Below are 22,665 nucleotides of genomic sequence, written 5' to 3' on the forward strand. Positions count from 1 at the left end.
GCGAGAGTGGTATGAAATACACAAATTCGTGGATGAGGAGCGTTAACTCTCATAAAATAAACATCAATATTTTATTAAGGCACACTACAATATTGGTAGATGAGATATCATTAATTCTCATGAACGTCAATAATGTATAAAAGGCACACTAGCTGCATTATTGGTGGATTTTTTTTTTTTGAGAAACGTGGGCGGTGCCACGGAGATTTCATTAAAAACCCTCACGTATGGCGGAGGAAAACCGTGGTTATAAGAGATAGAAGAACACACACACAACCACGTCACCAAGCTACACACAAAACTGGAAAGCCCTATCCCGGAGTACGGGGATGGGTCTCCCTATCATCAGCTCTAATAGCCTCTTCCGAGCAAGGAGGGACAAGCCCCATCCAAGTCGAGTTAGAATGATGAACAACCGCAAAACGAGCTAAGTTGTGAGCCGCAATATTACCGAGACGAGGGATAAACATAATCTTAAACTCAACCAACTTACTCACCTCCTTCTCAATGAGATGCAAGATCGTCCCGAGCTCGGTCGTAGGGGTCTTCCCCCCAGCCACCGCCTTGACCACCTCCGAGCAATCCGAATGAAGCTCCAGTGTCGACCCGCCGATGCTGAGAGCTAGAACTACGCCATGGAGAACCGCAAACGCCTCCGCAAGCTGGGGGGTAAATCTCCTAGCTTGGGAAAGTGTTTGCGAGGCTAACACCCTTCCGGTGTGGTCACGGGCAATGCAACCCACACCGAATCCTCCCTGGTCCCGATCTAGAGCAGCATCCACAGTCACCGAGATTGTTCCTTGCGCCGGAGGAATCCACATAGGCTTGGTGGATGAGATAGCATTATTTCACATAAACATCAATAATGTATAAAAATGGAAAAATAAAATAATAAAAGATGAGTGCATTGATTCTCATTCAGGACCACTTGCTATTAAATTATTTTCTTGCGCTTACTTGAACTGCATTTATTAATTAAAAATTTGTTGCAATTAATCAATCTTACTTATTTTAGATTGATTAACAGTACCTATTTCTTTTTACATGAGAAGATATATTTAGGAAAAATGGTATGAACAAGCCAATCCCAAACTATTACTTTTGCGAAATAGGCATAGTTTCATTTGTTTGGTAAAATAGCCATCTCTCAAAAACTTTAACCAGATGATTGATCTGGCTTCGTCCTCATCGACGGAATCGGCTTCACTCTCGCCGCCGGGGGAATCGACTTCGTCCTCATCGGTGTTGCGATTTTTCCGTACGCAAGTGCACGTAGTCGCTCAAGTAGTAGAGTTCGTAAGTACGAGTCGATCCCACGAGAAAAATGTTTAATTAAATTGACAAGATTACTAGCACGAATTGAACCCGATGATTGTGATGGTTATCAAGACGAACGAAAATTAAAAGCAATTAAAATACGGTAGATCACGATAATGAGAAAGCAAGAATTATGGCTTCACAAGTTATTCCTATGGTTTGGATTCGGGAATTAAGCACTAAACACACACTCTTATGTTTGCTAATCACGCTCACGATAATGGTAATCTAAGATTTCTCTCGAACATCTAAGAATCTAATTAACCTATGCCGGGATATCTTCTCTCGATCTCAACCCCTAAAAACAACGGCTAGCATTAAAAACAAGAACGTTCACACGACTCCGAAACAGCCTAGCTATGTCTAGCCTAGGAATGTATGCCGGTAAATTAATCCTTGTGCACGACTAACCTAATCTCTTCCGAGCATTAAGCAATCCTAATATCATGAATACGGTAGCTAATCGAATTCAAGCATTACTCACGGAATTAAAATAAACAAACATGATAGAGCATATGAACATTAATTTGACATGAATGAATCCATAACCATATTCCTAACTTGCTATACCATAGCCCTTAAGGAATTTAGTGCATGATTGAACGGAAAATAAACGGCGATGAATATAAAGCACTCATGAATAAAACTGAATTATATTAATAAAAACGGGAGTTTCAAAGATTCAGAGAATAGAGATGAAAACTGTGAATGATGAAAACGAAATTGTGGCGACGATGATCCTCTCTGAATGCTTCTTCTGTCCCGGTATTTTTGCGGCCGAATAAGAGAAACAAAACTAAAAACAAAAGCAAAGATATGTTTCTAAATAAATTACAGTGTTTTTGTAGGTTTCCTAAGTTTTTCGGAGCTCATATGGGCCGTCAGATCGACCGATAATCGCTTGCCTCAACCATAATGCGTAGACTTACATACAAGTGAGAATTCATGATTTTAAACTTCAAGTCAACTACTAAATGCGAAAGAAAGATTACAAGCTCGAGTTACCTTGACCGTTTTTCAATGCTTTCGTATCTCGCTCACTCTCGACTCCCAAGGCTTTGCAACTCTTCCAACCCCTCTCAATAAACACTCTTATGCCTAATTTCGCGAATTTCGGCTCAACACACCCATACGCCCCCTCTTCTCCCTTAGTCTCCACTAATTTACACACATCATTTCTAGTCAATCGGTAAGTCTTTAAGGCTTGTAATGTTAGGCTTAGGTCACGGGTAGATATGGATATTTTCACGGCTCATGGTTAAGCTAACTAGGGTAACTAAACACCTCCTTAGACTCGCTCAAACTCTCCTCCAAGTCAAAACTACTCATTTAAACAAACTCAAAACAAATAAACATAATTTACAAAACGCTAAAGATGAGCGTTCTTCATTGCATTTTATTTTACTTTTTCTTTCTTTTCTTATTTTTTTCCTTTTTTTCTTTTTCTTTTACAGTGCATGAAAAAAACGACGACGGTATTTAACGAGCTTTTGACTTTTTTTTTTGGTGACTCAGAAGATCGTTCTACGAACAAGTCATATAGAGGTGAATAAGCGATGAAGTCCTAGTTGGCTTAATGAGTTTTTTGTGGGAATGTCTTCTGTGGTTAAGCTCATTTAGTGACTTAGAACGAGATGGGTCGTGTTTGGCTTTTCCTAAAAAGGGTTCTAATGGATATCCATGATCAGGTCGGTTTTTTAGGTCCACGTGGCTCATCCTAATGCTTACTTCATTTCGACTTAGATTAGTGTGTAATTTATTTTGCCTCGATTAGGAATTAGAGAAGGTTCTAGTGTGTTGTGGGTGTTTTCAATCAAGTGATCGGTCAAGTTGCTATCCAAGGTTACCTAAAGGGTCGAGACATGCATCATTCCGGTCAAATATGGAAACTCTATAACTCGACAAATTCTTTCTCACCTAGTAGTTCATGAACAAATCTCACCTCTAAAGCTAAGGCATTACAATATCATCGGCAAACAATATAACAATCAATCAAGACAATTCACACCAATTTCTACCTAAAAAAAACAAAAATTATCCTAGTATATACAAATCCACAAAACAAGAACCTCCCCCCCCCCCCCCCCCCCCCCCAAACTTAAAATCTACATTGTCCCTAATGTAGTTCAATGAGCACAAATGGGAAGAAAACTTATCTTGCGGGGGTGGTCGAACTCCCCTACTCGTACGGTGGCGGATGTGGTGAATGGTGATATGGTGGTTGGTCGTACGGCGGGGTGGGAATGTCTCCATAGTATGGCGGTGGTTGCTCGTAGGGAGTCGAAAGACGCGAAGGATAAGCCGGGAAGGGGGAGTAGTACGTGGATGCACTTCCCGTGTCGGGTGGTGGAGGTGCGTAGCGCGAGACCCATGTATCGTAGGCCTCCTCTTGAAATCGGTGGTACTCGGTGCTTCGCTCTCCATACTCGATGTTGAAGGCGTCGATTCGATTGAGTCGGTAGTCAATGTGGTTGAGGCGGTCATCTTGCCTATCGAACCATTGAGCCACATAATCATGGAGCTCTCTGTTGTGCCCATCTAGGCGTTCCACGGTGGTGGTGAGCCGGTCCATCCTCTCTAGCGGTTGCTCGTAGTACGCGTCGGTGGTACCGCGTTGATGTTGCTCGCTTGGACCGGCTTGGTCATCTCCTCCTTCTCTCGCCTCGTCTTCTTCTTCTTCTTCGTCCTCGGAGTCGGAGTTGCGATCGTCTTCGTAAAAGCCTTGGCCATTTGGTTTGACCGTACCAAAAGATGTATCGTGAAGGGTTTGGATAAAGGCCGAGTTGATCTTCTGGCCCGTGTTGCCGTATTCATCATTGTTGAAGAAGACTACTCTCGCACTCCTACACATGTCGGTGATGAGACCGGGAAAACCCATGTTTGAGTTCCCGGGTGTGCTTGCGATCGACTCCATTTGTTTCTGGATGATCTTCCCGACATTGAGTGCATGGCCAACCACAATGGCATAGAGGACCATTGCCCTATCTTTTGTCGGCTCGTGGTTTCGCATGTGTGGGATGAGGTTGGAACCGATAAAGTGTGACCACGCACGAGCGAAGCGATTGGCATAAACCACGGGAAATGCTTTCGCTGCATTTTGACCCGGGTTTAGTCTCCACAGCCTATGACCCTTTTTAATAAGGGTACGGATGATGTCATCGAGCGGCGGGTTCCTCTCGTGGTTATCGAACCACGTTGTGTCCACTTCAGGGATTTCAAGGTATTCGTTGATGTTGTCGGGAGAAATTGGTACATTAACTCCCCGGACTTTCACCGTCGTGGCCTCGCTGAGAACGACACTCAAGTTCGCGTAGAACTCTCGCACCACCGAGAGGTTTGGCTTTGTATTGATCGTGGTGAACCCTTGCCAATGCCGCGCTTGGATTTGGTGGAGGATGTTGCCACAGAGGTTGGCGTCATCAATGACATTGATCTCTCTCTCCGGTATGTAGTTTTGCATGACGAGCTTATTGTATGCCACATCCGCTCCCGGTTGAAGTCTCCGGGCAATCGCGGTGCTCGATCCGACCGCCGAGGAAGGAGAAGGCGCAGTTGACGGAGCTTGGTTCTTCTTCGCTTTCTTCGTTCTCCGGCTTGTCGACATACTACACATAACACCAACAACACACGTTAAGTCCATGCACGCTCTCGGGTCTCGGTATTGGTAACCTAACCCGAGACCACACAACCTATCAAATCACTCCCAAATATAACAATTTCTTATTCAAACTCATAATCCATACTTTATAAACATATGCCAAACACAAATCACTTTAAATTAACGCTATAAACCTCACCAATTTCATTCGGACATTTTTACGAACACGTAGTGGGCAAGCCAAAAAAATGATGAGAATGGCACAATAATGAATCAAACTTGCCCACAAACGATTATAATCAATGAAATGAAAGTCCTAAACACTCATATAACTCAATGCAAGCAACGAAATTCGAAGAAATTAAGAATCGGAAACTTACGTGATTCAGGAAAAATGATGAACGAATGCACAAATCGACGTAGATCGAAGAAATGGAATGAAGATTGATGTTACACGAGTGTTGATGGTGTTGATTTAGGTGTTAATTTCGTGAAAAAGTGACGGATTTGAGTGTAGAAAATGTTAGAGGCGGAGGGGAAGGGAGAAGAGTTGGAGTGGTTTTGAAAAAAAATGAAAATTTAAACTCAAACCACTTTAAAAGAGTCTGCCGCGGGCCTGTGCGCCGCACAGGATTTTTCTGGGTTTCTGTGCGTCGCACAGGCCTTTTTTTTAATTTTTTAATTTTTTTTAATAAAACTAAAAACTAAATTAACTTCGAAAACATGATTTTTTTTATTTTATTTTATTTTTATTTTTAAATTAAAATGCGACGAAAGAAGAATCACTGGTTGCCTCCCGAGAAGCGCTATAGGTAACGTCAAATAGCTTGACGGGGTACCGATTTATGCATGAATGTCAAGGTAGGCCATGGTCTTCTCACTCTCGAAGAGTCCACCGTTGTATGGCTTGATCCATTGTCCGTTCACCGAGAATATAGCTCCACTTTTGCTCTCGAGTTCGAACCAACCCGGCGCGAATGCTTGCTTGACTCTGAACGGCCCAGACCATCGTGACTTGAGCTTTCCCGGAAATAGCTTCAGCCGAGAATTGAAGAGCAACACTTGTTAGCCCAGTAGGATCTCCTTCGGCACGATATTCTTATCGTGCCACGCCTTCGTTTTCTCTTTATAGATCTTCGCGTTCTCGTAGGCGTTGAGACGAAACTCGTCGAGCTCGTTTAGTTGAAGGAGTCGTTGCTGCCCCGCGGCCTGGTGGTCGAAGTTGAGCGTCTTCATAGTCCACATGGCCCTGTGCTCGAGCTCGATCGGGAGATGGCACGCCTTGCTATAGATGAGCCTGTACGGGGACATGCCTATCGGTGTCTTGAAGGCTGTCCGGTACGCCCATAGTGCGTCGTCGAGCTTGTGGGCCCAATCTTTGAGCGAGCTCCCCACCGTATTCTCTAGAATCTTCTTCACTTCACGGTTAGACACCTCGGCTTGCCCGTTGGATTGCGGATGGTATGCCAATGCCCTCCGATGTGTGACACTGTACTTCTTGAGTAGGGCTTCGAATTGCCGATTGCAAAAATGGGAGCCTCCATCGCTCACAATCGCTCTCGGTGTGCCATGCCGTGTGAAGATGTTTTTCTTGAGGAAGCGGAGCACCACTTTTCCATCGTTTTTCGGAGTCGCTTTTGCTTCGACCCACTTCGACACATAGTCGACAGCGAGGAGGATGTACTTGTTTCCATAGGATGATGGGAAGGGTCCCATGAAGTCAATCTCCCATACGTCGAACGGCTCTATCTCCATGATGTTCGTGAGTGGCATCTCGTTCCGATTCGACATGTTGCCCGTCCGTTGGCATCGATCGCATGCCTCGACGAAGGTACGACAGTCCTTGAAGAGTGTTGGCCAATAGAAGCCGCTTTGGAGGACTTTTGCCGCCGTTTTGTTTGGCCCGAAGTGTCCTCCGCACTCTAGTTTATGGCAGTGGCGGAGTACGGAGAGCATCTCGTCTTCTGGAACGCATCGTCTGATCACCAAATCGGCACACTGTCTGTATAAGATCGGCTCCTCCCAATAGTATCGCCGAGCATCGGAGAGGAACTTCTTTCGTTGGTGGTAAGTGATCTCTTGTGGTAAAAGGTCGGCTGACAATTATGGCCCAAGTGTATTAGTATTCATTAGTTTAATAATAAATAAGATAAATTTTATTGGTTAATAAATAAAAAAAGTTACTTCCCTTTATACCCTGATGGTGGGTCTATATAAAACTAACCCTAGGGATTGGTCCTCTCTCAACCCATAACGTAGTTTTCCTGAACCATCAAAAGAAAGCTGTCAAAACCTAAAAGTCAAGAGAGATAAATCAATCCCGATGATTAACCGCTTCCGCCGCCACCGTCACGCTCTAGTCATGGATCAATGGTATATGTTTTCTTGATCTTTTATTGTTTGTTAAAATCATTTAGTTCTAAGATCTTGGCTATTATGTTTGATGCAATTATTAGGGATTTGAATTGCATATTATGATTTATGCTTACAATAATGACAAGTGATGATGTTAAAAAATTGCAGTTTTTGTTAGTGTCAAGACCGACATGTGGCATAAGAGACCAGGTCACCCTTGTCTTAAGGTGTTTGATCATGTTGTAAAGCTGACAAAATTACAAACTGCAATGCTAATGATACTGCTTTATGCAAAGCTTGCGACATTGGCAAATCTCATCACCTATCATATCCTAGATCTAACTCTCATGTAGAAAACCTCTAGAGCTAGTCCATGCTGATCTTTGGGTCCAATTCCTATGCTCTTTATAGAAGGGTACAAGTGAAGTGTCTACAAACAGTTCTCATTCACGATTAAGAGAACTTCTGTGATCGAATCCCAATCTCTCTCTATTCCCTTTCTTCTCAAATCTTCTCTGCAAGTAACATGTGATGAGAGATATTTTCCAGATATTTTTCACGATGGAACGGTTAGACGATAAATTTGTTAGCATACAACCATTACATTCAACGTTCATAGTATACTTTCTTTTCTCTCAACGTTTCCGTTAGAAACTTCTATGTATCAGTAATGCAAAGAAAAATAAAACCAAAGTCGGAATTCTAAACAGAAGTAGTTCAGATCAAATAGGTCAAACGCCATTTTATTCATAACCGCTCTCTCACTAAAATGTGTACACTTTATCATATACTTCCTATGGGAAGTAATTATTTTGAATACATCATCATTGAGTGAGCTCTTGGCCTGACCGAAGTTCCTAATTGTTGGATACCATTTCGATACCACCGCCATATCCGAGCTTTCTCCCTCCTCCATCGTACTTGATCTCCTCTGTCTGTAAATATGACGCAGCATAAATATAGATTTATATATAGCTTATACGCCTAGCCTTTCCTTATCCATATGAAAATGCACGGTTAAAAACTTATTAAAAGCACGATACGTGTATGTCATCTCACGAAACTAGTTAGTACCCAGAAAGCCAACATTTTGTTCACTAAAAATATGAACTTTACAAAATAAGATTTCGTACGTACGTTCAGAGGTATGTAGCACCAGTCAATGCAATTCCAATTCGCATCGAACTTGCAGCAGAGTGGCTGGTCCAGGGTCACATCACCAACTGCAAGTATGATATATTACATACTAACAATATTTTAAATTTATCATCGTAAAAATTGACTCTCTGCCTTCAATATAATATATGGCAGTTAAAAATGATTTAATGAAAGAATGATCTTTAGCTATAGCCACATAAATGTTATTCGAACCTAGGTTCGCAGCCGTATTCTTCTCAACATCTGCTGAAGATACGACCATGAGAGCAGCTACGAGAACAGCGAATAAAAACAAAGCTCTAGAACTCATGTTTCCCTTGTATTATTGTTATGGATTGTGTTGTTACGTTGTTTTGTTGGCTTTATTTTTTAGTGCAAGTGGTATGGAAAGATGTCGGATGTTATGTTTCATCTTCTGGATTGACATCTTTCCTCGTGTATGCAGACAGTATTTCAGGCAAGTTTCCAGTTTCGACCGATTGCTTCGCTGGTGACTTATTGCTGAGTTATTGTCTCGCTGCTGTCTTCATTACAAGATATCTGCCTCGCTGGAGCCTTCATTGCAAGATATCCTCCGCTGCTATCTTCATTGTACGAATATTCTCTTTGATGGAGTCTTTACTTTGAGATATTCGCATGAGGCTGGGTAAGGAAACCCGAGATATCTTCCAGGATTGTCCAGCTGCTATAAAAGCCGTGTGCTCTCCCTTAGCAGCCTCGACACTTTTGATCAAACACTCAGAGCTCTTAGACGTGCAAGACCGGCGGACTGGGAGGCTGTGTGTTTTGGTTTTAAGTGGTGTATTCTCTCAAACACTATTCTACAGATTGAGTGTATGTGAGATTTGGGTTCTTGTGCTTTTCGTGATTGAAGGTTCACGTACTACTGAAGACTGAAGGTCATCCGAGCCAGGAGGTTGCTCGAAGGGTGGAATTGAGACGGAGCTCAAATTCAGGGGGAGTCCCTGTCTAGGTGATCACTGGTAGTAATAGTCTCTAGGTTTTATTGATTTGTTGATTGTAATCAGATATAACCTTGTGTGTACTATTGACTACAAGATAGTGAAAATCCTTTCCACTGGCAGCGTGCCCCCAGATGTAGGTGTGTTTCACCGAACTGGGTAACCATATCCTGTGTACTTTGTTTACTGCACTTTTTGTTGTTTATCCATATCTGTGTTCAAGCAAGTTGTCGGACACATTGTCAACACATTGTGTGCGACATCTTGCCTTTGCAACTAATCAGAATTTCAATTGGTATCAGAGCAGGCACCTTGATCTCTTAGGTGGTTTCCTGTATTTTCTTTCTGATTGCCTATTATGGATAGTTCCCGAGAAGGAGGCTCTGTCAATCGCCCTCCAGTACTCGACGGAACCAACTATGGATATTGGAAGGCACGCATGACCGCCTTCTTGAGGTCCCTGGATAGTCGAACATGGAAAGCTGTGATACATGGGTGGGAAGCTCCTGTGACTACTGATGACAAAGGAGCCCGTACTGGAACCAAGCCGGAAAAAGACTGGACCCCCACTGAGGATGAGGCGGCCCTTGGTAACTCCCGTGCTCTCAATGCTATATTTAATGGTGTTGATAAAGATGTTTTCAGGTTGATAAATACTTGCACTACTGCCAAAGAGGCCTGGGAAATTCTCGCCGTTGCCTATGAGGGAACTACAAAGGTCCGGGAACAAAAACTTCAGTACCTCACAACCAATTTTGAAGCTCTCACGATGCTCGAGGACGAAACTGTCGCTGAGTTCAACGTTCGCATTCGTGATCTCACCAATGAATCATATTCTCTCGGAAAACCCATGACAGATGAAGATCTTGTTCGAAAAACCCTGAGAGCTTTGAGCTCCAGATTCAAGATGAAAATCACGGCCATTGAGGAAGTTCATGACCTAAAGACGTTGAAATTCGACGAACTAATGAGATCTCTCATGACATTTGAACTCTCTCTTCCTAAGGTGGAAAAGAAACAAAGAGGGATGGCCCTCAAAAGTTCTGTTCATGAACCAAGGGATCAGGTATATTCAGACTCTGACAATGATATTGATGATACTATTGCTATGCTTGCAAAAAAACTATGGCAGGGTCATGAAAAGACTTAATCAGATGAATGGGAAAAATGTCTCACAAGATGTCAAGGACAACTTCCAACAACGTTTCCAGAAAAATACTTATCCTCACAGGAATAGTAAAAGTGGTGAACGATCTGGGAAAGGCAAAGGCATTCAGTGCCACGAGTGTGAAGGATTTGGACATATTCAGAAGGAGTGTCCCAACTTCCTCAAGAAACAGAAAAAGGGATGCAACGCTACTCTTTCGGATGAAGAAGATGAAGAGAGCGACTCAGATCAGATAAGTAATTTTGTAGCCTTTACTGCTTCTGTTCATACTCATGAGTCTACTAATGAATTTGGTGAATGCTCTCAGAAATATGTTCTTGATGATGAACTATATGACGATGCTATGAATGAAGCCTACAATACCCTTCATACCAAATGGGTTGAGGAATCTCAGATTCTAGACAAACAGGGTGCTCTCATCCTTACCCTGACTGAAGATAAAGCAAGACTTCTGGAGACTATTGTGGTTCTAAAGAAGGAAGTCAGTCGTCTGAATGGCGAACTCGAGCACATGACTAAAACTGTTAGAATGCTGAATTCTGGGACTGACAGTCTTGACAAAATCCTCACCATCGGCAAACCTGCGAAGAACATGAAGGGACTTGGATATACCCATGGAGCTTCATCATCCCAGACTACTTTCGTTCCTCAAAAGCAGACTAGCCAGATGTCACGAAACTTGCCTCAACCATCTGGTAACAACAAATTTCATGACATTTCTCGATATCATCAATCTGGACCAAACAGGTCTCCTTTCAACAGACCTCGCTGGGTATGCCATTATTGTGGAAGAAAGGGACATATTCGTCCTTTCTGCTATCGTTTGTATGGGAGAAATGTCCGTCAACACAGGTCCATCCACAGAAATGTCTCTTTTCATCAACAACCTGCTACCCGGATGGAATGGAGAGTGAAGAATACCTCTTATCGTGCCAATATTGCCTACACCTCTCTGAGTGCTTCCACCGGGAATGACTGGTACTTCGACAGTGGTTGTTCTCGTCACATGACTGGGGATCACACCTTTCTGACCAACGTAAAACCTTACTCCAACTGCCATGTTACCTTTGGAGATGGAGTCAAAGCCAAAATTGTGGGTAAAGGTCAATTAAACTATCCTGGTATGTCTTGTTTGACTGAGGCTTTGTTGGTAGAAGGACTCACTGCTAATCTCATTAGTATTAGTCAACTTTGTGATCTGAATTTGCATGTCAACTTTACTCGTGATAAGTGTGTGGTGATTAATGAAGATCAGGATGAACTTATGCGAGGAAACAGATCTCGTGACAACTGCTATATGTGGAACCCCGCACCAATCAGCAAGTGTCTCTTGACCAAAGCTGATGAAACCAAGCTGTGGCATCAAAAGCTTGGTCATCTAAATCTCAGAAGTATGCAGAAAATTGTCTCTGAGAATGCTATCATCGGTGTCCCAAACCTGAAGATTGTCGAAGGTAAAATTTGTGGTGAGTGCCAGATTGGGAAACAGGTCAAGAAGTCCCACAAGATGGTGCAACATCTTACCACATCTCGGGTTCTGGAACTTCTCCACATGGACCTGATGGGACCGATGCAGGTCGAGAGCCTTGGAGGGAAGAGATATGTGTTCGTCTGTGTGGATGACTACTCCAGGTACACTTGGGTTGATTTTATTCGTGAAAAATCTGACACTTTTGCTATTTTTGAAGCTCTTTGTAAGAAGGTTCAGAGAGAAAAAGAAGAGAGCATAGGCAAAGTGATCAGAATCCGGAGTGATCATGGGAGGGAATTTGAGAACATAAGCTTTACTAAGTTTTGTACTGAAGAAGGGATAGCACATGAGTTCTCAGCTCCTATCACACCTCAACAAAATGGAATTGTTGAAAGGAAAAATCGAACCCTTCAGGAGATGGCTAGAGTAATGATGTTGGCTAAGAATATTCCACCACATTTCTGGGCTGAAGCTCTAAATACTGCCTGCCATATTCACAATAGAGTTACTATTCGTTCAGGTACTTCCAGCACTCATTATGAAATATGGAGGGGGAGAAAGCCAAATGTGAAATACTTCCATGTTTTTGGTTCGGTGTGTTATATTCTTGCTGACAGGGATCCACGGCGTAAATTTGACCCGAAAAGTGATGAAGGTATATTCCTTGGATACTCTAGAAATAGTCGTGCATACCGTGTTTTTAACAAACGCACTAAGACTATAATGGAATCAATAAATGTGGTGATAAATGATGATGATCATGATGCTACTAACAGTCCTAATGATGAGGATGAAATTTTTCCCAGTAACCCAGATGTCAGGACAGATGCTGATAACCCCTTGGACGACATCTCCACTGGAAACCCAAATGTCAGGACTGATGCTGATGAAAAAGTTAGCGACATTATTCCAGATGAAGGCTCCCCTCCTGAGACTGAACAGAGAATCCCCTCTCGAAGAATTCAGAAAAATCATCCTGCTCATGAGGTGATTGGCGAAATCAGTGAAGGAATAAAGACTCGTCCAAAACCTCCTGTTAACTACCGGGAAATGATTGGTAATCTCTGTTTCGTCTCTAAGATTGAACCAAAAAATGTTAACGAGGCTATTGATGATGAATACTGGGTTAATGCTATGCAAGAAGAACTGGTTCAGTTTGAAAGAAACCAAGTCTGAGAGCTGGTCCCCAAGCCTAACAATGTAAATGTCATTGGGACTAAATGGATTTTTAAGAATAAATCTGATGAACATGGTAATATAACCCGGAACAAAGCTAGACTTGTGGCGCAGAGCTATTCACAGGTGGAAGGCGTTGATTTTGATGAAACCTTTGCCCCTGTTGCGAGACTAGAAGCTATCAGACTTTTGCTTGGCATCTCGTGTCACCTGCAATTCAAGCTCTATCAGATGGACGTTAAGAGTGCTTTCCTCAATGGGTACCTGAATGAGGAAGTTTATGTAGCTCAACCAAAAGGATTTACAGATCCCAGCTCTCCACAACATGTCTACAAACTCAGAAAAGCTCTCTACGGCCTTAAGCAGGCCCCTCGTGCTTGGTATGAAAGATTGACCCAATTTCTTGTGCATAATGGGTATACTCGAGGTGGCGTTGACAAGACTTTGTTCGTGAAAAAGGAGAATGGCAATCTCATGATAGCTCAGATTTATGTTGACGACATCGTCTTTGGAGGAATGTCAAGCAAGATGGTGGATCTTTTTGTTCGACAAATGCAGTCAGAATTTGAGATGAGTATGGTCGGCGAATTAACCTACTTTCTGGGCTTTCAGATCAAACAAATGAATGATGGTATCTTCCTTTCCCAAAGTAAGTATGCCAAAAACTTGGTGAAAAAGTTTGGCCTGGAGAAATCCTCTCACAAGCGGACCCCGGCCGCTACTCACATCAAACTCACTAAGGATGAGCATGGAGAATCTGTTGATCAAAGTCTCTACAGGAGCATCATTGGCAGTCTTCTTTATCTCACTGCCAGCCGACCAGACATAGCCTACTCAGTAGGTGTTTGTGCGCGCTATCAAGCCAATCCCAAAGCTAGCCATCTGGCTCAAGCTAAGCGAATCATAAGGTACATCTCAGGTACTGCTGATTTCGGTTTACTTTATACCTATGATACTTCCTCTACGCTTGTGGGATACTGTGATGCTGACTGGGCAGGTAGCACGGTTGATAGAAAGAGCACTTCTGGTGGGTGTTTCTACCTTGGAAACAATCTCATCTCTTGGTTCAGCAAGAAGCAAAACTGTGTTTCCTTGTCCACAGCTGAGGCTGAATACATCGCTGCTGGGAGTAGTTGCACTCAGCTTCTCTGGATGAAGCAGATGCTCGCTGAGTATGATGTTGGACAAGATGTCATGACATTATTCTGCGACAACATTAGCGCCATCAACATCTCAAAGAATCCTGTTCAACACAGTAAGACCAAGCATATTGAGATCAGACATCATTTTATTCGAGATCTTGTGGAAGAAAAGAAGATCAAACTCGAATACATTCACACTGAGAAACAGCTTGCGGACATTTTCACCAAGGCTTTGGATGCTAACCGGTTTGAAAATCTCAGATCTTCTCTTGGGTTATGTGTTATTGATCAATAGCAATTATTGTTTATCAAAGGATTTTTTGGTCTTAACTTTTACGCTAATCCTTCGCTGACTCTTGTTACTGGTGTGTTATTTTTCTCATGGGCCCATGTTTCTGGTTGGCCCATTCGACTGTTTTGCCGGGCTATATTGCCAAGTGTTGTCTCTCAGGGCCTAGGAACGTTCAAGGCCCACTTGAAGTTGCGACGTCGTTTTTCTTGCCATGTTCTCACTCATGCAGAGGGTTACTCTTCCGAGAAAGAAGGGGAAGTTATTTCCTGTTTGAATTTCGAAATTTCCTATTCTTCTTCAGTGCTCTTAAGATTTGTTTCCCGAATTTGCTTTCTTACCCATTTTGACAGTTACCCTTGTGGCAGTTTCCCTAAATTTTTATTCAAAATGGTTGGGACGAGAAGTGGAATCAGTACTACCACTCCTTCTGAGAAAGCCACGATGAAGAAGAAACATGTCGCCTCAAAGAAACCTGGGGCTGAGAGTAACATGCATGGTGTCCGGGTTCGAGGTCTGAACCCCAGCATACGCGCCGATGGTCAGGCCAGAGGTGCGAACGCTGGGTTGACGGTCCCTCCTAAGAACCCATCTCTCTCTGCCGCCAGAAGTGCTATTTTGAAGAAAGCTGCTCTTTCCATTGCCGACATCACAGGAGAAGCAAGCTCCAGCAGTTCCTCCTCGGAAAAGGGACAAGACATTGCTGATCGCGAAGAAGAAGTCAGGTCTGGAGAGTCTCCTATCGAGAGCCCTCATAAGATTGTTCGAGGTAACCCCAAAGCTCCTAATGTCCCTGATGTTAGTTCTAGAAATAAGATTTCGCGCCCTGATGATCATGAGCCTACACCTGAGGATGTCATTGGTGGCATGATGGGCTTGAACAAAGATGTCACGAAAGATGTGCCCACATCTTCCCAAGGGCAAAAGAGGAAGGGTGATCAGGTTCAGGAGGCTGCAGAGGACATCCTCGCTTCTCTGAAGAAGAAGACTCAGAGAGATGATGATGTGTGCTTGGCTACTCTTCTGTCTGAAAAGAGGAAGAAGATGAAGTCTTCAGAAGAAAGCTCTCCAGTTATCCCCATCCCGGCTCAGAAAAAGAAAAGGGAAAAGATGGGCATGATCAAGAAACGTGTGAAGAAGCCGGCTCAGACTCCCTTGTCCCCAGTTGTTGAGGATCAGGTGATTGAAGAAGAAGACTCTGTTATCCCTCTCGGTTTGGGAAACAAAAGGTCTGTAGGAGGACAAAAGCTGCCAAAGAATATTCCTGCTGCTCCCATGGATAATGTCTCCTTCCACAAAGAAGACGGTGTTCTCAAGTGGAGATATGTCTATCATCGCGCCATTTTTCCTGAAAAGGAACTGTCCACTGAGGCGCTGAAAATTGATGCCATTATGGAGCTTCTTCACGACGCCGAGATGCTGAGGACTGTCACTGGCATTGGAGTGTTCTATCCGGCGCTGGTCAAAGAGTTCATTGTTAATCTCTCCTCTTCCTTTGATTCTCCAGAAGACCCAGAGTTCAGGAAGGTCTTTGTCAGAGGTCACTGTTTTGAGATCTCTCCTGATGTGATCAACAAGTTTTTGGGCCGAGGGAAGATCATCACTGCTGATCGTGTTCCCTCTCTAGACGTCATCGTGCAAGAAATTACTGGTAATGAGACCAAGGTCTGGCCCTCTAAGGGAACTTTGCCCTCTGCCGAGCTCACCGTCAAGTATTCTGTCCTGTATCGCATTGGCATCGCCAACTGGGCTCCCTCCTCTCATGGGTCCAGCATCACAGCAGATCTCGCTCGGCTCATTTTTCAGATAGGTACTCGCTCCTCTTTCGACTTTGGTGATTTTGTTTTTGATCACTTGGCAAAACATGCCAAGTCTTTTGCAGTAAAGCTTCCCATCGGCTTTCCCTCTCTTATCACTGGGATTCTGCTTGATCAAAACAAGAACATCTTGAGGAGCTCTGATGTGATGGACCTTCTGGCGAGACATCTGACGCACCTGCGAGCAATCTTCACTTGAGTTCCATGACGGAAGGTGTTCAGAGAAAAGTGGTGAAAGAACTCCTTGAAGAGGTTGAGATTCTGAAAAAGACCATCGAGACTCTCTCATCCAGGAAAGTCATGTGTGAAGCTCTTCTCAAAGATCTTATTGCCCCGAGCTCTGCCACCTCGTCTCAACCAGGTCCTGCCGCTGGGTCTCATATCTCTGAAACCACTGAAGACTCTGATTCTGAAGATGATGTGTATGTCTCTGAGAATGATCAGGATACTGTTGGTTGATTCTTTCCTGGTCTGTATTTTTCTCGTTTCTAGACATTTTTTTTTTCTCTCTTTTGTGCTTCAGACTGATGTGGTTTGTTCTTGGATGGTTTGTAAGACAGCTCTATCGTACTTTTTCTGCTGAATGATATGCTGTTTTTCCTAGTTCTCATTCCTTTTTCAGGCTTTTGTTCCTCCCTCTGTGTTGGTCGATCCTTGCCTTTGGTATCTTTTTGAGGCAATCAGGGGGAGAGGCGTCATGAGGTCATTTATTTTGACTCTCTTTCTGGTTTTGACGCTTGTATGAGAACTGGTCCTGGAAGTGCTTGCCTAAAAAATAGCCAAAGGGGGAGATTGTTGTTACGTTGTTTTGTTGGCTTTATTTTTTAGTGCAAGTGGTATGGAAAGATGTCGGATGTTATGTTTCATCTTCTGGATTGACATCTTTCCTCGTGTATGCAGACAGTATTTCAGGCAAGTTTCCAGTTTCGACCGATTGCTTCGCTGGTGACTTATTGCTGAGTTATTGCCTCGCTGCTGTCTTCATTACAAGATATCTGCCTCGCTGGAGCCTTCATTGCAAGATATCCTCCGCTGCTATCTTCATTGCACGAATATTCTCTTTGATGGAGTCTTTACTTTGAGATATTCGCATGAGGCCGGGTAAGGAAACCCGAGATATCTTCCAGGATTGTCCAGCTGCTATAAAAGCTGTGTGCTCTCCCTTAGCAGCCTCGACACTTTTGATCAAACACTCAGAGCTCTTAGACGTGCAAGACCGGCGGACTGGGAGGCTGTGTGTTTTGGTTTTAAGTGGTGTATTCTCTCAAACACTATTCTACAGATTGAGTGTATGTGAGATTTGGGTTCTTGTGCTTTTCGTGATTGAAGGTTCACGTACTACTGAAGACTGAAGGTCATCCGAGCCAGGAGGTTGCTCGAAGGGTGGAATTGAGACGGAGCTCAAATTCAGGGGGAGTCCCTGTCTAGGTGATCACTGGTAGTAATAGTCTCTAGGTTTTATTGATTTGTTGATTGTAATCAGATATAACCTTGTGTGTACTATTGACTACAAGATAGTGAAAATCCTTTCCACTGGCAGCGTGCCCCCAGATGTAGGTGTGTTTCACCGAACTGGGTAACCATATCCTGTGTACTTTGTTTACTGCACTTTTTGTTGTTTATCCATATCTGTGTTCAAGCAAGTTGTCGGACACATTGTCAACACATTGTGTGCGACATCTTGCCTTTGCAACTAATCAGAATTTCAGATTGAGTGTTTAACTTGAGATAGCCTTGGATTCTTACAAGTGATATTTATAGCCGAGACCTGAAGGGTATATCTAGATATTATTTGTAGCTTAATATGTTCTCAAGAAGGGCATTAAATATCATGTAAATTATTAAACATGTGTCGATAAAAAATGAAAAATAAAAACACAAACCAATAGTGGTAGATGGAAGAGCATTAACTATCATAAATATGAATAGATATATCCAGGACCACTAGCCGTGCAATAATTAGTTTCTTAACTATGAGTATACCTTTAACCATCTATTAGTTATCACAAAATATATACATGTGAGAAATTATATTTATCGAACATATCATTTGTTAATATATAGTTGTTTATCTATCTCAAATTGAAACAGATTGTTCGAGAGACTCGAGGAAGAGAGACAACAACGTTATTTGTCTATCTATCGAGGTCATATGGTAATAGTTTTGAGAAAGATTAAAGGAGGAGGATCGTCAAACATCTTAGCTGATCAAGTTAAAAAGATACGTCTTAAAACTTTAGAAAAAGATTCTACTATGAAAGATGATAAAGTCAGACATCTCTAATTACTTCTCAAGAATATTAACTATTATCAATCAACAAAAAAAAAAAAAAAATAGAAATACTGAGAAGTTAGCTTATTATTATTTTTCTTAAGGACGATTCAAGGATATTATTTATTAGATTAAAGCTTTTAAAAGAGTAATGTCTTGCATCGATAATTTGCTATATCAAAATAAAGTATATGAAATAATGGAATTAATTGAGGTTTATTTTGAGTGGGGCCACTCGTCAATATAGCCACAGTTAACCGTATTATTATTGTTCGTTAATATTGTTCATAAGATCGATTATTATTCTTAAAACAGGATTTAAAATGGAAGAGAACCAATTAGGAGCAAAATTATTTTGAAACTTAGTAAAATAATTACTGATGCATTTAATAAATAATATATGACCACATGGAATTTTTAACCAACAGAGAATGATTAAATGGTGCTCAAATTCACATGAAGCAATGATTAACCAAAAAGAAACAACCAAGACCAGAGTTAATCACCACACTAATTGAAGAGTACTCTAGCAAACTAGCCATGTTGAAACGTTATAATTTTAATTTAGCCAATTTTTCAAACGTTTTAATTTTATAGGCATTTACTTTTATTAACTTACGAAAATAATTCTAACTGGCCATATATTTTTTATGTTTAGAAAATAAAAAACAGAAATATAAATAATTAAAACTCCCAAATTAGTTGTAGCTGCTTTCCTAAAAAAACTAAAATTAATTAATGTTAATTAACAATAATTAACTATATAACATTCCGATAAAACATTTGAGGACATTAAAAACAACATTAATTTACATCAATTAACGTTTACTAACAAATTTGGGAAAATAAACAAATAACGTAGATTTTAAGAAAAATAGAGATTTGAGAAAGAGAGAAAGAGATTGCACAACAAAACAATCGATTGGAGAATAATCAAACAACATTAACAAAAATTTACGACATATATACTAGCTTTTATGGTGCTCAAATTCACATGAAGCAATGATTAACCAAAAAGAAACAACCAAGACCAGAGTTAATCACCACACTAATTGAAGAGTACTCTAGCAAACTAGCCATGTTGAAACGTTATAATTTTAATTTAGCCAATTTTTCAAACGTTTTAATTTTATAGGCATTTACTTTTATTAACTTACGAAAATAATTCTAACTGGCCATATATTTTTTATGTTTAGAAAATAAAAAACAGAAATATAAATAATTAAAACTCCCAAATTAGTTGTAGCTGCTTTCCTAAAAAAACTAAAATTAATTAATGTTAATTAACAATAATTAACTATATAACATTCCGATAAAACATTTGAGGACATTAAAAACAACATTAATTTACATCAATTAACGTTTACTAACAAATTTGGGAAAATAAACAAATAACGTAGATTTTAAGAAAAATAGAGATTTGAGAAAGAGAGAAAGAGATTGCACAACAAAACAATCGATTGGAGAATAATCAAACAACATTAACAAAAATTTACGACATATATACTAGCTTTTATATATATATATATATATATATATATATATATATACATAAAATCATATCAACACTTCTTACTCTCTGTTATAGTCATCATTGACTTGCACAATTCATTAGGCGGTTACAAAGTTCCAACAAAAGTTAAATTGAATCTTGCGCAGTGATCATTGATTCCCTCACCTTATGAGGAATGACCTGAAAAGAAAAATATTTGAATCAGTCAGAGACATGAACAAAGGAACAAAGCAATCAATTTTTTATTGTGAGAGAGAGAGAGAGAGAGAGAGAGTTTGTGTCAAAAAATAAATAAAATAATTGTATGCCGAACAGATTCGATATTATAACAGATGTGAAGGCCGGATTGTTTTTATATCATACAAATGTCAATACAAGAATTACAAATTAAAAGGAAATTCAATAGAAAGGTGAAATATTGATGAAAAGTCGTGCATCGTAAGTGTATTGTGAAAATTAGTGTGTCGCTTTTTTCTGTTGTCTTCTGATGCTTTTTATGGAGGGGGGTTCATGTCTGGACGTGGATTGATCACTTCCCACGTCCCAGACAGTTTATTGGTAGCCGTTCACATCATGCGTAAGTGGTAACCATTTTGATCTTCTTGCAAATCTAACAAACGGTTATATGTGCTTGTGTGGCCATTATAAGCATAACTTGACTAGTTTTTACTCATATCGAGCACTTTTCCATACTTTCGGATATGTTGGTCGGTCTCTGGGTCTTAACTTATGACCCTGATCATTTTCCACATGTTTACACGCAGAACGATTCTGTTTGGCATGTCTCGATTGTTCGGTGTTAAGAATGGTAAGGTAAATTCCCATCGTATCACGCTCTAGTTTCTCAAATATATTTTTGAGTGGTGAGAAACTTATATGCATTCGGCATTTCTATAATACACTAATCAGATATTTTCTAAAGAAAACCTTCTTTCATAAATTGATTTGGACACATGTTGGCATCAGCCAAAGCATCGATTTACTTGAATAAGTCATCATTAAGAGAATCTCCAATGCTTACATCATATTTTGTGTAATTTTCACACTAAATACAGTGTAGCTTTTACACCAAATTTTGATTTTACTCCCACAGTACAACACCAAACTTTACACTAAAGAGAATATTCTAAGAATATGATGTTAGATTAAACTTATTAATTTCAATAGTTATTACTTATATGTCTAATTATATATAATAATTTAATTATATTTTATTTATTAAATATGTGTAATATTTAGTACAAATTAATAATAAATTATTTTAAAATATAAAAATATTAAAAATTAATAAACTTCATTACATATATAGTACAACATTTTTCTTGTGAATAAATAATACACCTATTAAAAAAATATATATGAAAATTACATAATATTAAGTAAATTAATTACTATAAAATTTAAAAAAAAAATTACATAAAAACTAGCATACTAAATTATTTAAGTTGTATTGAATGAAATAATAAGCTCTAAACAATTTAAAAAAAGGGCAAACTAGCAACGTAGCCATTTTGAAACATGGTTTTTAGAATCTAGCCAACGTTTGGTTAATTTTGCGAAGTAGCCATTTACTGAAATTTACGGGTAGAAAATTCCTTATTTACCCTTTTCCTTATAAGGTATAGATATAAGTACTAGCCCACGTTTGACTACTAAGAATTGTGTACACGTAATTAATATCTGATGTTTTCACAATTTAGTCGGATATTTAGCCATTAAAAGCTGAGATTCGGCAGATATTTAGCAAAATTAAAAGAGGAAGCTAAATTTTTATTATTGAATAGGTCAAAGTCAAAACACGTCATTGAATACATGGCTTTAACCGTTCAATTTTTGAAATTAAAATTTGAAAAAAAAATTTTGTTATGCGTGTGAAATTGGTATACCATTTAATGCCCGAAGATTTTCTCTCTCTTCTAACCGTGCATTTCTTGTTTCTCCCTTTCTCTCTCTTCTAAACCGTCACTTTCTCAAGTTTCCCTTTTTCTTTTTTTTTCTTTTTTCGATTCTCATCCCTAAACCACCTCTCCGACGGTCCCTAAAATTAACCCCACATACCCCACAAAATGTCTCCATCCCGGAAATAAACCCAGTAACCTTTGTAGCTACCCCACAAAGATTCAAGGATAAAAGAGTATTGAAGGCGTCGAAGATTCCGAAAGAGGTATGGAAGATTCTTATGTTTTTTTGGTTGTTTTTCGAAAGCCGGTTTATTATTGTTTATTTAGGTATATTTAGGTATATTTTCGTGGGTCTAATCTTGTTTTTTTGTCCTGATTTAGTATTTTTTTTTTTTGTATTTGTCGGGTTATTGTTAAATGTGGGTTTTTTTTTGGGGTTTTTCCGATAACCTGTTTAGATTTGTTGATGTTTTGTTTATTGTATATTTAGGTATATTTTGTATTGGTGTGTCATGGTTCTAATCTT

General features: G+C 40.4%; 1 protein-coding gene and 1 long non-coding RNA gene across 2 annotated transcripts; both read right to left on the minus strand.

The window, feature by feature from the left end:
• Positions 1-311: 311 nt before the first annotated feature.
• Positions 312-821, minus strand: LOC149407278 (uncharacterized). Its single transcript, XM_089619720.1, has one exon. It carries the CDS (start codon positions 819-821, stop codon positions 312-314), a length of 510 nt encoding a protein of 169 aa, XP_089475846.1.
• Positions 822-7,985: 7,164 nt separating this feature from the next.
• Positions 7,986-8,761, minus strand: LOC149407279 (uncharacterized). The gene is made up of 3 exons (XR_016301386.1): positions 8,642-8,761; positions 8,408-8,493; positions 7,986-8,205 (listed from the first exon to the last, which is right to left on the minus strand). It is a non-coding gene; the product is annotated as an uncharacterized LOC149407279 (long non-coding RNA).
• Between the last annotated feature and the right edge of the window lie 13,904 nt (positions 8,762-22,665).

The sequence above is a fragment of the Urtica dioica genome, chromosome 1, assembly GCF_054948205.1.
Source record: "Urtica dioica subsp. dioica isolate 48M chromosome 1, U.dioica_male_clone48M_v1_H2, whole genome shotgun sequence".
NCBI classification, from domain to species: domain Eukaryota; kingdom Viridiplantae; phylum Streptophyta; class Magnoliopsida; order Rosales; family Urticaceae; genus Urtica; species Urtica dioica.

Coding starts and splice junctions, on each gene's coding strand:
- LOC149407278 (XM_089619720.1), bottom strand. CDS start 821: ATGTGGATTCCTCCGGCGCAAGGAACAATCTCGGTGACTGTGGATGCT.